Here is a 16,464-nt window from a genome sequence, read left to right as displayed (position 1 = left end):
CAAATTAGCTTCTAACAGGGAAACTTATGATAAGGATGCAAAAGACAATTTTACAGACATTTCATAAATAGAAGATAAAGTGAAGCCATGGAAGTGATGACACTGATTGTTACTGCCGGTAGACCTTATTTTCCTGAAAGTTTCAGCACATGCAGTAAGAGTGAAGCAGAAATCAAAAGATCTTGAAAGACAGAGAAAGAAATAATTATAAATGATATCTTTGGTTAGAAAAGTAGATAAAAATCATGGAGAGATTCTTAAAAAGAATAAAAGTATAGGAAGGAGACTAAGTAAATAACACTACATGAAAAGCTATCACATAGTCTAGAAAAAATCATCTAAAGATGTACTCTACTAATGAGAGCAGGCTAATATGAAATGACAGGGGAAATAATTATAAAAATTCTCATACCAAAAACAAACAAACAAACAAAAATCAAGTCAAAACCTTAACAGAAGGGAAATAAAAGTTTTGCATACTTGGGAAGACTTCTTATGTGGCAGCTGATGGAAACTCAACATAATCTATTCTAAACTCGAAGAATTTGCTGAAAGGATACTATAGTGCTTTATAGATTTATAGGAAGATTGGTGGAAGCCTTATAAATCAGGAGAAGCTTGATAGATCTAGGGGTAACAGGGGTTAGAATGAGGGACATAACTGCTTTGTGGGACTTTTTCCTGTTTTTTTCTGCTTATAGCTTTTCTCAAGCTTCTATATATATTGAAACATGGTTACTATCACTAACAACCTAAAAAGAAATAGAGGCACCCCCCTTTGGTTTTAGTGTGAAAAATGCCAGGAACAAACTGGATTATTCAAGGTTGGATCATACACTCATATTTACTAGTCACTGAGGCAGAGCCATGGGTATCATATTGGAAAGGAAATTATACTCACGTACACTGAGTCATGTGGCAGGGGAATAGTCCCAAAGTAAAGTGAGAGGAACCATTAGAGGTAGGGAGGAAGAAATGTAGGGTAAATAAATGCAGCAGATGTACCATACAGAGAGAATTCGTCACATGCTCGAATGAGAACACTGTAAAGTTGGTAATATTTCATTAAAGTAAACAATTACATATTCTTTTGTCAATGATCATCTCAGTATTGATTTAGCAGGAAAATTACTTTCTAGAAATTGATAAGATGATTTTAATTAAAATGTTCCTAGAGACCAAGCCTGTAAGAATAGGCAGGAAGAGAAAAGATGAGGTCTTGAAATATCACATATTAATAGATATTAAAAAGCTGCGATAAGTACAATAATATGATCTAGTCACTAAAAAGATCAGTTAATTGAACAGAATAACTCAGAAATAAGATCCAAAATATTTAAGAATTTAGAACATCATCACAAGTTAAATTAGGTTTGTACATTTTGATAAGGGAACTCTTTTTCTGTCTTCCCATTATATGTAATGTGGAGTTAAATGTTCATATCTCTTTGCAATAGCAGGAGACACAATTCCTGATAAGTTTCTAACACCAAGAATTAGTATATTGAAAGCAACAAAAACAGTATCCATGTGACTCATTTAAGAACATTATTGATTTTTTTGTTCTGCCATTACTACCTTGTTTTAATGAACGTGGAGCTTTTCATCTGGGCTTTATTACTTTCGTTTGATTCATTTTTACACCAGTCCCAATTTTCTTGCCCACTGGGAGTTTTAAGAACCTTGTTTTATTCTCTAAAAGGTGGAGGATCACTACCAAGTTGAGCTGTAGATATTTGAGGATCATTGAATATTTCCAGGAATGTTTCTTCTTTCCCTTTCCAGACAATGGAAGACCTTGCTTTCTCTGTGCTTTGTAGGACTCTAAATTCTCAGCTTTATTCCATCATAATATTTGTATGTTTTTATACAAAACCAAGTTGATAAGTCACCTGTCAGATTTAAATAGAATTCGTGCATCACCTTGGGCTCTTCTTGCCAGCAGTTTGCCAGACTGCTTCCATTAGCCACACTACAAAACGAATCTGTAGTTACTTCTGATTTTGATTTTTCTCATCTCACTTTCTTGCCTTCTTGTCTTTTCTCAAACCATTAAACTTACCTTGCATGATTTATTGTCCCTTGCAACCAAAATTTTCTTCTTGGAAGTGCAAACTGCTTCTTGCAGAAGACTTAAGAAAAGCTAAAATAACCTAATTGCAGACAATTAGTTTGTAAATAAATGGATATGTTTCATATTCAGAAGTGCAGGGCATTCTGCTTGGTCTAGTCTGTGGGTGTGTTTATTTGCTTATACATAAAATACAGATAGTGTGATACATAGAACCCTAGATTAGGGAAAGGAGAATTTTGGGTCAAAACAACTTGTTATTTCCTAAATGTATGATATGGATTATTTGATCTTCTGCAGTCTTAACATCTTAGTGCTCAATAATGCTTTAGTAATCTTTCCTTTGAAGGGTTGCTTTGATGACTGAATAAAGTAACAGAGGTTCAGGAATCAGGACAGTGCCCAGCACATGATGAGTACTAAACAGTCACACTGGGATCTGAGCACTTGTTCTCTTGATGAGCTCAGTGGTGTAGATGCTGCTAGCAGAGTTTATGAGTCTAGAAGATTTAAAATCAGTATGGAGGGTTTATGGGGCACATGAAAAGTTGCCTTGGTGAAGAGAAAGGAGAGAATTTATGGCAGGAACAGGAGAGAGAAAAGGGGAGGAGAATGTAATAGACACTGAATTAGGAAAAAGTCAGACGAGAGAGGAAAGCTGGAGCGTGGAGGGGATGGCTGGGGAAGGGAGTGAGGAGCAGCAGACGAGATGGGGTGGACTGAGTGGAGCTGCTCATCTTCTGCACCTGAGCCACATTATTTTTGGTGCCCTGAAGCCTTTGTTTGCGTGTGATTTCCCTCACGGGGTTTTTGATATTATTGAAAAAGACCATGTGACTCTATCTGTTTCCGTATTTTTGCCTTTATTTAGTCAGAAACATTTCATGCTTTCCAAATCAGCTTAAAATAAATCAGAGTGGGGAAATTTTTATTTTTCACTTTGCCAGTGCAGACCTTTCCAGTGCCCCTAGAGAGTATTCCACCCACATTGTGCAAAATCAGAGCAAGATTTCTTTTCTGCTCTTTCAGAGTTCAAAAAGTTTGCTCCAAGAGGCTCATGCTCGATCGAGTTGAGAAAAACAAAACAATGTAGAGATCTACTGTGATTGAAAAGGTAGGGATGAGTAGCAAATGGGATTCTGACTGTATTTTCTTAAATGCAAACAGTGTGTGGATACCTATGTAGTAGGTATCTGCTAGGCCAGGCTTTACCTCTTCTTACTTCTACCTATTTTAAAGCTCTAAGTGCATTCATTCCTCTCAATTTCTGCCTTGGAATTCTGTAATTATGTGGAAATATTCCCCTACTCATGCATGGGCAAATCCAGGGAGGCTAGGGAGTTAACATTTATAGGATTACACTTGCCTACTGGGAATGATAGCTTGCAGATAAATCCTCCCTCCCCTATTTGTTAGAGGGGTAATTTTGAACATCATTCAGACTTCTGTGAAGATATTGCATGGGAAAGAGCAGATGAGGCAGGGTAAGCAGGCTTAGTATTGGCAAGACAGAAAAGTTTCAGTGGGTTGAGGAGTATGAAGGCCATGTTTAATAGTTCAATATCCAGCCTTTTGGTAATTTAGAGAGGAAGATGATGACTTAGAGTGTGTGAGATCAGAAAGGGAGGTGGTTGGGATATTGATTCTGGATTTCTTGGCTTATACTTCAAGAGTTCCCCTGATGGAACTGAGTTCCTCAGTTCCCCTGAGGAAGTTGGGGTGACATGAGTGCTGTATCAGTTGTTTGGAACAAGGCCTGGACAGCATATACATGCAGGACAAATGTTAAAGCATCACATTTACAACACCTAGAAGCATGACTAAGATGTCCAAAGTAGTGACAGTGGTGTATCTTGTGCATCTTGGCTCCCCTGGTATTTCCCAGATTTGCTCACTCTTTCTTCTTCTGCTTCCTAGAAACACTTCCAAAATAAACTGCTTGGAAGGAGCCCTTGTTCCAGGTTCTGCTTCTTGGAGGAAAGCCCAAATCCTATTTTGGAAGCATTTCAGAATTTTTATTGTCCTCCAAAAGAGCCTATTTCTGTCCTATGGATTATCTTTGAGGAAATTGTCCTGCATGCCTGTATGGGTAGCCCCAGAAAGGCCCTATTTCTCTGTAGAAGGTGTTATTCTTAATATATTTCCTGTTACATACTTTTTTTAAACTTAAAATTGTTGAAACTATTTTTGCCTTGATGTTTTTGTTTCTCTCTTTGAAAAACAGTTTATCTATTAATTAATACAAATATTTCCTCTAGTCCTGACAAATATTGTCATGGGTTCAGACTGATAATTCTCATTCAAATCCAACACCATGGGATTCTTCCACTTTCTCTATATATTTGAATTTTCCTTCTCTTGACACAAAAGTGCTTGTTCCTTTATAGTTGCTAATTTTCTGATTCCTCTGTTCTGGTTTGGATTTAAATGTCCCCTCAAACTCATGTGCTAATGGGTTTTGTGACTAGATGACAAGGACTACAACTTCATCTAGTGGGTTACTCCACTGATACGATCATGGAAAGGCTGCGAGCTAGAACTGGCTTTCAACCTCTCCTTCTGTTTTTCTCTGTCTCTCTCCTCTCTCCTTCCTTCCCCGCTCCCTCTCCATCCAGGCTGCCATGAGGAGAGTAGCTTTGCTCTGCCACATCCTCTGCAGTGTTTCTGCATAATCTTGGCACATAGCAATGGAACTAGCTGACCGTGGATTAAAACCCATGAAAATGTGAGCCAAAATAAACCCTTCCTCCTTTAACTTATTTTTTTCAGGTATTTGGTTGCAGTGATAGAAAGCTAAGTAGTACACCCTACAATATATATGATATAATTTAGAATTGCTATTTTATGATTACTACTGATAGCAAACTAAGGAAAATTCAAGATTTCTCTGCAAACTGTGTGTATGCATGCATTTAAACTTAATCTCTTTGAGGATGTAGCATATTTAAAAGATGCTTGAATTAATTTGTATCTTCAATTGTGGTTGTTACTAATTTGATATATATAGTTTGGTTTGTTTCTGTTTTTATTCTTGATTTTATTTTTGGCTACTAAAACACACTGTTCAGTGTACAAATGTCAGGTAATTAATTCTCAAGCCTGATCTTCCTATTCTCAATCCATACCCCCAGATAACCATTTCTATGGCTTTTAGTCTATTTCTCTTGTCTCTTTGAAAAAATAAGCAAAGATGTTTCCTTTTGTTTTTATTCAAAAGACAGAAAAATGTAAACTCTCATGCATGTTTATTCTAACACACTTACATTTGGAAATCACTTCTGCTTATAGAGTTCTTTGTTTCTTGAGATACTGCTCAGTGGCATAGTAGCACAGTATAAGGATACACTATGGCTCATTCAAGTGAGCACTAGATGTAGCTAGGTCAGTATAGGAGTGTGCAATGAAATATTGGTTATGGGAAGCATGTAGATTTAGGTGTTACTGAAGATAATTTTTAAAAATAGACACAAATATTAAGTGAGCATGTATCAGAGATCTCATTTAACTCATTAATTGATGATGAAACCAGTAAGAAGCCACGTGTAGTGGCAGATGCCTATACTTCTAGTACTTTAGGAGGTTGAGGCAAGAGAATCACAAGTTGTCATTCCACCTGGTGAATTCAGGGAGAGTGTGTCTCCAAAAAATAGGGACTGGGGTGCTGAGAATGTAGCACATTGCCGACACCCTGAGTTCAATCCCCAGTACCACAGGAAAGAAACCAGTAAGATATTACAACTTGTTGGGAGGAAAACCCAAAGGGCAGACAAATACATAAGACCACCAGCAATGCTAAAATGAATTTTCTTACTAGATCTAAAACTGTCTAGACTTACTAGTATCTATGGGGGGATAATTAATTGCATTCCATGACACACAGGTTACATTTCTATAGGTGAGAACCATTTGTATTAGTAGCAGTTTTCTCCAATTTACATTAGAGTAAAATAGTTTCAAGGTAATGAAAAGTGAAGACAGCCCAGGTGGCTGAGCTAGATAGGACACTCACTGAAAACTTTTTGCCCATTTCAAAGTCTTTGAATCATTTTTCTTTACAGTGTTTGTGAAGGGGATAGGAGTGCTCTGGTCTGAATCTGCCAGTGGTTGCCTCGTGTTTTTTTGCCTCTCTAAAGCTTCTTGAGTACTGGAATGATGTAATAAAAGTTTCTGTGTGTATTGAAGTATTCAACAGAGAGCTCTGCTGTGCTAACCATCATTCCAGAACAATGAGAACACAAACATAAGTCTCCTTTTATTAGTGATAGTTTTAACGAAGGGTCTTATGCTCCAGATGTAAGCCCATTCAGAAGTCTTCTCATTATGTCCTGTGTTACTCATGTGAAACAGGCTATCATCATTTGCTTTCTAAAACAAATTAAAACAGAAATAAAAACTTTCCTAATAATGGCCATATTCTAGCAGTTTCCTGGCCCTCACGGGGGTTAATGCCTTTTGGGCCAGGTTATAGGTGAGACTGCTTCTTCAATGAGCTCTTACAATTGAACCCTCACAGATGGATCCCGAGTTCTACTTAATTATAGTGTATGGCAAGTGGGATAATGGCTGGAACACCCTGGAACGGAGATGGCTTTGATATTTTTCTCTTTTAAATTTTAAATTCTTTTTTATTTGAATTCAGTTAGAGAATTTTTTTTCACTCCATCATGCTGTGGAAATTTTTCTCTTGGTGATGATAGAAGTGTTTACGAAAATATGGTATTCTCGTTTCACTTACATAGTCATCATCTACATGTCTATTGATTGTCTTACTTTCTCTGTTGCTGGGACAAAATATTCAACTTGCTACAATTTAAAGGAGGAGAGATCTATTCTGGCTTATGTTTTAGATGTTTTGGTCCTTGCATGGTGGGCTGTCAGGCAGTAAAATGTGGCAGAAGGGTCTGGGCGGAGGAAGCAGAGTAAAGGAGAGGTCAGGGGAGATAAGCCCTTCCAGGCCACACTCCCAATGAGCCCTGTCCACCCCCACACAGCGACCCAGCTACCCCATTAACCAGTCTCCTTCTAAACACGTGAGGCTTTGGCAGCTATTTTTTAACCTAAACCATGACACTGAATTCCAAATATTTTTTTAAACAAACACCCTTCTCCTTTTTGTAATCTAAAAAACAAAAAACAAAAGAGAAATAATAAATAACCCCAGTGGAATAATTGTTTCCTAAGCTTTCTCAGGTTTAGGGAAGTCTCAGCCATTTCCATTTCTTCAGCTTCCCAGAAAAAAAAGACATGCCAAAAGAGGTTGTAAGAATTTTGTTGTTTTAGCTGTTCTCATTTAACAAATTAGTAATTTTAACAGAAGAAAAAAATGTAAGTATGATACATAATTATAATTACATATAAGTATACTTATATATTATTTTTTAGAGAAATACATTCAGCCTCAAACAACCAAAGACCTGGTGTGTATCTGTCTCACATCAAGGCGTTTGGAAGTGGGGGATTCCAGGGAAGCTGTTCAGTATGCCAACAGAGACCTACGTCCTCTCTGCCCGTTTTATATGTACACATGATACAGGCAGCTGTAGCACCACATCCTCATTTCATGAATAAAAAGGGGGAAAAAGACAAAGTGTAAAGGGGCAAAATTGCTTCCCTCCTATTAAGTATTTACATTTTTTTATTAGAGAGAAACCAGCCGCAGGAGTTTCTGCTTACATTTCATTGGGCCGGAGTTATAACACAAAGTCAGCTGCAGCAGCAAGTGGGGGTAGGAAATTGGGTATATTGCTTCCTGGCCTCTTTAGAAGAGGAAGACAAGTAAAAGGGGGTCTGCGAATGCATGTTAAGTACAACCTACTTACAGCTTATACCACAAACTTGCCATTGTGTCATGGTGGTTCCTGGCACTACTTTTGGAGGTTTCATGGCCTGTTGACTTGTCTCTGGGGAAGAAGCAGCGTGGGTCTATGATCCCTCTGATGACTGATTGAGGAAATGGTGAAAAAACTATTATGACTCCAGGAGTGTTTTTAAATGAATTTGTGTTTACCAATCATATCTACATATTCTGAAAAATTAGATGTGCTTCTTACATGCAGCAACTCCCCACAAGGCATGGGAACGTCATGTACCACACACATACAAAAAATCAAATAAAAAGGGCTGGAGATGTAACCAAGTGCAAAGGCCCTGGGTTCAAATCCAGGAACGGAGCCAAAAAGATAGTTATATATGTATTTAAGATTTTGTTATTTCACCCTGACATAATGTGCCTGACTTCCTGTATATTCTCAGAGCCTTTCATGTAATTTCTTATTCCTGAGAGGATCCCTCCTCTGCACCACATCTGTCTCTGTTCTGACACACAGATGTTGCTACTAACTTTATTAAACATCTTTTAGTCTTTTTAGCCTATAGGAGAAATGATCAGTATTTTACTCAAGGTACTTCACAGCTGGCCCTGCGCTCTGCACGCTGACCTCTCTTTGCTTCGTTGTGCCTCGGGGCCCTTGCACGTTGCCCTTCACATTGACCAGCCTTCCTGATCCTCCCCACCTGCTGAAGGTGGTGATGCACCATCCCTGCTTTAGATCCACATCATGTGTTGTGTTCTCATGTGGCTTTGAACCCTCCTCGGGGAACCCTGCTCTGGCTCCCAGGGCACTTGTCTCTTAGTTATGGTGTATTGCCTAGTTTTTTGTGACTACTTGTAGGTCAGAGGTCCAAAGATGCACCAACAAATTTAAATAAAGACTATATTAGGAATGATAAATAGCACTCAATATTTATTCTCAACTCTTTTTACATTCCCTACTTCTCACTCACGTTTCTATTGTACGGCCTAGAAAGGAACCTGGCACATTGAGGGAACTCAGTATGTGTTTATAGAATGAAAAATGAAGGGAACAAGGGAAATGTACCGAAAGATTATCGAAAAGCTTTTATAGAGACCAACTTTAAGAAAAGAGGCTACTGTTCTAGTTCTTCCTAGACCAAGACACACATTAACAAGAGTTCTTCACTAACACAGAACCAAAACTTCATTAATAAGACCAGATCATGATGAGTTATATATTTCAGACTTTTTAAAAAGCTGTCATGAATTTCAGGGGTTTGAGGCATTTATTTCCTGCCTCTAATGTGCTCATGGTTTACATAAGTATGTAGATGGACAGGCCCGGGTGAGTCATAGCAGCTCATGGCATGGTCATTGAAAGAATCACTTGCAGATCTATGGGTTTCCATGATGAATGCTTGGGGAAGCTTGTGAGTTGTTCCTCTGTGTGTGTGTGAGGTTCTTTGATCTTAGTGGCAGAGCTGAGGTGATTTCTTCTGTGGTGGCCTGCAGGTGGCTGGCCTCGGTCTTCAAGAGGTGTCTCCATGTGCACACAAAACTGTTCTTCACTTGCCTATCATGTGCCTGACATGCATGAGCCAGTGTTGCTTCTTATTCCACCCTGTAAAGCATTTATGTCCCATAAAAAGCCTTCATGTGAATGAAGCATCCTCTTGGCATAGATGATAGGAAAAGCCACCGACCTTGCTGAACATTGCCGCATGGGTCTGCCAATGAATCAACGGTAATGGGTAATAATAGTGCTCTTAGATCAGTTACAATTTTTTTTCTCCTCACAGGCTTTAAAAATATACTTATTGATTGTATTTATTTGATTTTATTTTTATAACAACTTTTCACCTGGAAACACTTTAGATTTACAGAAAAATTGTAAGATAATACAAAAAATTACAGAAAAATTGTAAGATAATTCAAAAAATACCCCACATTTGGTTTTCTGTGTTATTAACTATTTACATAACTATGAAATATTTCTTACAATTAATTAGCCCATATTAATACACCATTATTACATATAGCTGAGACTGTATGTTGTTCAGGTTTCTTTGGACTTTTCCCTAACATCTTTTTTAGATGTATGTGGAGTGAATATCTTCCTAGAAATCTTGAAGTTTGGGATTCAGGCAAGGTGAGATTGTAGGAAACTTGTGTTTGAACATCTCTAGTGTAATTAAATAATGATTGTGCTTTGTGTACAATTTCTGTCCAATTGCTGAATAAACATCTCAGTGGATACCCAAAGCTCTATAGGAGTTTAGGCTGGTTGCCTCTGCAGTGGAGTAGGATGCTTCCGTTAGGTTTAGGTGTAAGTACAGATACTCAGTGCCAATTATTTTCTACATATGCAAACACAAATTTATGATTACCCCATAAATTGCTGACTAGTATCTTCCAAAGCCCTCTGATGTTAATGGAGATGGTGAAAAATGTAGAAATGTCCCGGCTCTGCATTGGAACATCCTAAGTAGGAAGGCACAACATGACATAGATTGCTGATTGATGTGTACATCTTTTTCCCCCCCTCATCCTTAGGGTCTAAGTCTCAGAACTGTCTGTGGAACTCCTTCATCGATGGGCTCACAGGGAATGTCAAAGAGAAGCCACGACCTACAATTGTCCAAGACCCTCGACCTCCAGAAGAAATCCTAGCAGATGAATTGCCACAACTGGATAGCCCAGAAGCCTTGGTGAAGACATCCTTCAGGTTTGGTGGATGAAAACTCAGTTTGTTTCTCCAACTGTGTTTGAAGGGTTGTTTTAACCATCTTGGATGCTTAGTCAGCATAGCCAGCACATTACTTCATTTCTTTATACTGAGTAAATTAGAATTGATTAAGAGTGTTGGAGTCAATGCTAGTTGGACTTCTGGCTGCATTTCCTGAATGCAGTGAAGAAGACGACATCGGTAGTTAAATTGCTGTTAGTATTTGATTGCTATTGGCATTTCAATGCTAAGACAAAGAACTTACTGCTGTTAGCAATTTGAATCAGATTAATGAGATTTTTTGCGTCCCATAAGATTGATGCATTCATATAAGTTCGCAGAGAAGAAGCATGTGGTGGGATAGCGCCAGTCCTATGTCCTTGGAGTCTTTTTGCTGGGAAAATTTTCTGGTTTTGAGGGATGCAAGAGCTACTGCTGACAGGAAGGCAGTGAAAGTCTGCTGGTGTTGTTTTGCAGATGGCCATCTACTTTGTTCTTGTTTGGTCTTGTATTTCTCTGCACAAACCTCTTGTATTTTATTGTATGCTATTTTCTTTTTCTCTTTTTTCCTGTGCTGTTGGGGATTGAGCCCAGAGCCTTTGCACTGAGCCCCAGCCCTTTTTCTATTTTAAAACAGAGCCTCTCTAAGTTGCCCCAGTGGGACTCAGATGCATGCTCCTCCTGCCTTAGCCTCACACAGAGCTGGGAATGAATGCAGTTATGTACCACTGTACCTGGCTTCTACTCAGTTTTCATGATAACTTCTCTCTTACTTTTTCACTCATATTAAATAGAAATCAATCTTGGCATGCACCTGACTAGAAAAGATAGATAATTTTCCTGAATGGTCTTCGAAACATATGGTACTACTAGTATCAGTCAGAATTTAAGCTCTAATCATTTTCCAGTTTGTCTTCTGCATTTCCTTTCTTCCTTTGCCTTAACTTTATTTTTTCAGTATAGATTTTTATACTTTCTACATGGCTAGCTGAATATGCAATCCTTACTTCAGAAAATATTTGAAGTCTGTGGTATTCTGTGGAATACCTTTGAAAACCTGTGTTCTCTCTTTTTTTTTTTTACGTGATGTATGTAATCACTAGGTAAAAGCCATTTCATAGTGCAAAGATTCTTAGCAAAGACTAAATTATAAATGAATTCAGAAAAGGATTGATGAATAGGGGTTCAGTTTTTTAAAGAAAGTCATGGCTAAATTAGTGAGATAACAATTCAGGCAAATACTTTTCTTATTTCTAGAAAGTGTTGCGTTATTATATGGTGAAGTTTTGGTTATAATAGAACTCACTCACAGAAAGAGGCACATCCTACAAATCTGCAAATCTCTCAAAGAGACTGGAGGAGGGGACCTTAATGGGTTTCTTGGTTTATGTCTTCTCACTGTAGAACCAATCTCTGCACATTTTGTGTTCTTATAGTTCAGTCTTTCACCATTAGCCAGGCTCATCAACTTCAGTGCATATCTGGAAAGTTACTCTCACAGAAAGACCATTTTATTTTTTTGCCTGTGTCTGTGGCCATGAGCTATTCCTTTTATATTGTTTTTATTTTTATTTTTATTTTTTTTTGTCTTTTTCCTTTTTATCGGTACCGGGGACTAAACTCACGACTGTCTGCTTGCAAGGCAGACGCTTATGCCGCTGAGCTAAATCCCCAGCCCCAGTTTTTATATTTTTTAATAGAGAGGATGTATTGATTGATGGGTCTTCATTTGATCTGCTAACTGTAACATGCATCAAAGTTTTGATTCCTGAAGGAGATGAAATTATAAATTTTAAAGGTCAATTTATTTCTGATTACTTGTATCACTTGGCACAGTAGGAAGGACATAGCAGGTACAAGTATGTTGATCCTTTTGCAGTTGGGGCTAGAAATCCACTGCATAGTATATTCATTTGTTGGTGTTCTTAACACAGCTGTGTGCTATTCCAGAGCTGTCCTTTGTGCCAAAGATGATGAATTTCAACAATAATGTTAGATTGTAAGCCATGTAATTTCTGGTTTTGAAGTTTATTCTGCATAAATTATTACAACGAAAATACTCAAGTGTGGGACGAGTTTACTTATCAATCAATAGATTACAGGAGTATTAATTTTCCCTTTGTAATAATATTGCTCATTTTTTAGATTCCTTTTGGTTTTCAGAGAAAGAAATGAAATATAGTTGGATATTAAATAATGCTTATGGGACTGTGTTACTTATTTGTGTTTCCTGCAAACTCCAGGTCATTTAAGGAGTAAAAAATAATTTGAGAATTGGTGATTCCCAAAGTCAGTGACATAAGACAAAAAGTCCATTATATTCTTGTATATTTTGCATTTCAGGGGCACACCCATGATCAGAGCTCTCAATATCTTAACAACCCTTTCTGCCACTGAGGAGCACAGTCTCTACACTCTGCTAAGGTTTAAATGTTGGGTTCTTCTCTATAACCTGAAACCCAGAACATTTTAAATACCCAGCTGTGTGTGTAACATATGTCAATGTCTTAGATTGTGAAAGAGATTAAATGATATTTTTCAGTTCAAAATTTATTCCTGGTTCCTTGTAACATTTTGTGTAGTAGGAAGGTCACAGTAAGTACAAATATGTGAACTCTTTAGCACTTGAGGCTAAAAGTCTCCAAATGGGGCTAGAAATCCAATCGGAGAATGTGTGTATGTGCTTGCTGATATCCTGTACCTCTCAGTTCTGGAGGGCTTTATTTGCTCAGAAGCACATGGTTCCTCCAAATTAGCAGTATCTAGCTTCTCACAGCTTCTCTGTGGGATTCTCTGTACCACCGAATGATCACTCCTTTGTGCTATTGATTGACACGTGACAAGTGATAGCTCTGGGTAAACCTTTCTCGTTCCCCTGGTTCACAGTTGGAGGGTTTTTGGAGTCTGGGGCCCTGAAATATGATCATCAGCCTTTTTACCAAACAAGATCCAACTTGTGGTGATAAGCAATGCTTTCAAAGAAGTCAATTTTAGGAGGATTCTTTTCTCTAACTGACTATTCCTAAGGGTCCCAAAGCTTGTTGACCGTAGGTTAAGTGTCAGCTCTGATTAGTTCTGCTTTCTGTAACTTTCCAGGAAGATAGGATCTCACGCTGAGGAAAGACTTTCTGAATTTTCTAACCTCAGTGAGGTTGTAAATGTTCATCATTGTTATGGTATAGGTAAGAATGTCCTCCAAGAGTATCAGGGACTCAGAGGTAGGATTTTGGGCAGTTGATTGAATTATGGAGATGCTACTGCTGATTTGCTGTTAGGATGTGGGGACTAGTTAGATGTGGGTCTCTGGGGCATGTATCCCTCCTGAGTTCTTCTCTTCTTTTTCTGCTTTCTAGCTACCATAATGTGAGCCACTTTCCTCTGCCAGAAACTTCCAACAAGATTAGCTGACCATGGAGTAACTGTGGACTTTAAGTTGTCAATGTTGGGTATTTTGTCTCAGAAACAAGGAAGTGATGAAGATAATTAGCAACCCACATTTCCTCTTCCTTGTGATGTTGCCTCTCAGTGGCTTCTGTTGAACTTTCTTGATTCTTACTCTCAAAACCAGAGTGTTTCTCAGACATGTTCTAACAAAGTTGATCATCAGAAGACAGCATAGAGATACTGAATTCTACTTTCCCCACAAGGCTTTTCTGGTTCTCTGCTAATAAATGGAGGCAAATATATACAAGCCACCCCTGGGGCAAAGAGTACACGCTTGTTTAATATTTGTGTAATATTTTCATTCAGGTAGTTCTTTCTAGTTCAAAATGACAATCGTCTTTAAAGTTCAATTCTACTTTTCCATTTCCAAAGATAAGTAAGATTTATAAATAGTAGGTATTCTCCAAAAAGTGGTGAAAGTATGTATGTCTCAGTCTCCTCCAGGCTCCTTGTTCCAAATATGACAATGATAAGCATTATTACATTATGCGGTGCAGCTCCTACAATCCTGAAATTCTGTCTACCACTCCAGAAGAGAAAATGATCCAGAGAAATAAGAATCTGGAGTTTTGATTGAACCCAGTTATAAACTGTTATGTACAATTGCTTGGAGATTGGTGGTCCCCAATGACAACAGCAACTTGAGTAGCTTTTGGATCCTACTTAGTCTTTATCAGTGCTTGGATTCACATACCAACTAAACATATCTATAGATCCCCAAAAGCAAGCTTGCTACTCAAGAGCATTCTCCAAGACAAGTTCCTGTGCCTCCTCTTCCAACCAGATTTCCACCTCTAAATTCATCCTGCAAACACTGAGGACTAACATTGGTGGCCAGGACTATTTTTGTCAGTTACCAATAATGCCAGATGGTTTAGCTAAAAATAATAATTTGACACTTAGGTTTAGAAATAGAGATTTGTTTTTATAAGTGAGAGTACTGTCTTTCTTCCTCCTTGGCTCATTGATAGTTAGGCTGTCTGAAGGTGTCACCTCAGTTCTCAGTATAGCTCCTGATTCTGTCCTGTCTTGTCCCCTTCTTTGCCGGACAACAGTGATGAGGCACATGCTCTGTCTTGGAGCAAACAGTTTAGTAGAGACTTGGGAAGAATGTGCAAGGACTTGCAGGGAAGTTTTACACATTCCTGTCCAAGTTCATGTCCTAACTGATATCTGTGGAAAGGAGCACAGTTAAATTCTTGGTTGTGCCAAAGGTTTTAATCTTCACTCTTATGAAAGGGACATTCTGAGCTACTCAATTTGCCTTCTAGTAGGGGCTGTCTTGGGCTTTAGTTCCAGTTCACTTACTATTGGCAAATTTCACCTTTTCAAAATTATTTTTTCTTTTCTTTGTTTCCCCTACCTTGTGAATGCATTATTGCCAAATAAAAATGTATATATTTATGACTATAAAATTTGTTTGATATATTACATTGAAAATGATCAAATAAAACTAATTAACATACCTGTCGCCTCACATACTGGGTGTGTGTGTGTGTGTGTGTGTGTGTGTGTGTGTGTGTGTTGGGAAAACCTTTGTTTTCTTAACTGTTGCAACTGAAATTGAACCAGAATGATGACTCAGAGTTCAAACTAGATTGAGCAGCACAGTCACAGTTTGTTAAAACAGACCACAGGACTCAACCCTTCGTAAGAAGGACACAAGAATGTGCTTTTCTTACAAGCTTCAGAAGATACTGGTGCTGCTAGCTAAGGGGCCAATCTTGGAATTTGCTTGTGTGTGGTAGGGATAGGTTTGAACCTCTGTTTACTCCACTACTTCACATACGGTTTTAGTATTCATCTGTTTATCAAAGGAATAATTGATGTCCCTTTGAACTCAGAAATATTTTGCTATGCTAATTTGAGCAGGTCACTTACCTAAGTCAGCCTTCTTTAAATCTTTGTAATGGGTTACAGAGATCCACTTTTTAGAGTTGTTGGGAGGATTAAAGGAGATATACATGAAAGGGACAGGCAGTATCCAGCATCCCAAAACTGCTTAAAAAGTATTTGTTTGCTATTTCTGCTTAGCAGTCCCTGGAATCTTTGTGTACCCTTGAGCTTACCCATACAGAGTACATGGGTTAAAGTTAGGTGCTGTGACTCTTTGCTGACACTGTGGGCTCTGATAAATTTTTAGCATGACAAATCTACTTTCAAAATTATGGAACTCTTAAAATGAAGAAAGTGAGAAGAATTAAATGAAAATACAGCAGAGTCTGGAAAGGCAACTCCCCTGGGAAACTGCCCTGGGTGCCTCTTTCTCTTGTTCTTTATGTCCTCTCCCTTTGGACCTCTTCCTCTGCCTAGGTTTTTCAGAAAGGAGAAGAGAGAATAAATTGAACCTAGGGATAAGGAAAACAGACAAGTCCAGCCTGTTGGAGTAGGGACAGGAATCTCAGTACCTGTCCTTAAAGGGCCCAAGAG

General features: G+C 38.2%; 1 protein-coding gene across 10 annotated transcripts in view; it reads left to right on the top strand.

Moving 5' to 3' along the window:
* Pde1c (phosphodiesterase 1C) overlaps positions 1–16,464 on the top strand; it is a 599,125-nt gene that overhangs the window by 220,802 nt on the left and 361,859 nt on the right. For all 10 annotated transcript variants that reach the window (XM_063240413.1, XM_063240402.1, XM_063240411.1 and 7 more), the window contains exon 3: positions 10,419–10,590. In XM_063240413.1, the coding sequence (XP_063096483.1) occupies positions 10,419–10,590 (172 nt within the window). The remainder of the gene's footprint in view (positions 1–10,418; positions 10,591–16,464) is intronic.

Source organism: Cavia porcellus, unplaced genomic scaffold (genome assembly GCF_034190915.1).
Source record: "Cavia porcellus strain 051 isolate PalLab524CR breed Dunkin Hartley unplaced genomic scaffold, mCavPor4.1 scaffold_2, whole genome shotgun sequence".
Classification (NCBI taxonomy): Eukaryota; Metazoa; Chordata; class Mammalia; order Rodentia; family Caviidae; genus Cavia; species Cavia porcellus.
The sequence above is the reverse complement of the archived record's forward strand: the minus strand, read 5'-3'. Positions and strand labels throughout refer to the sequence as shown.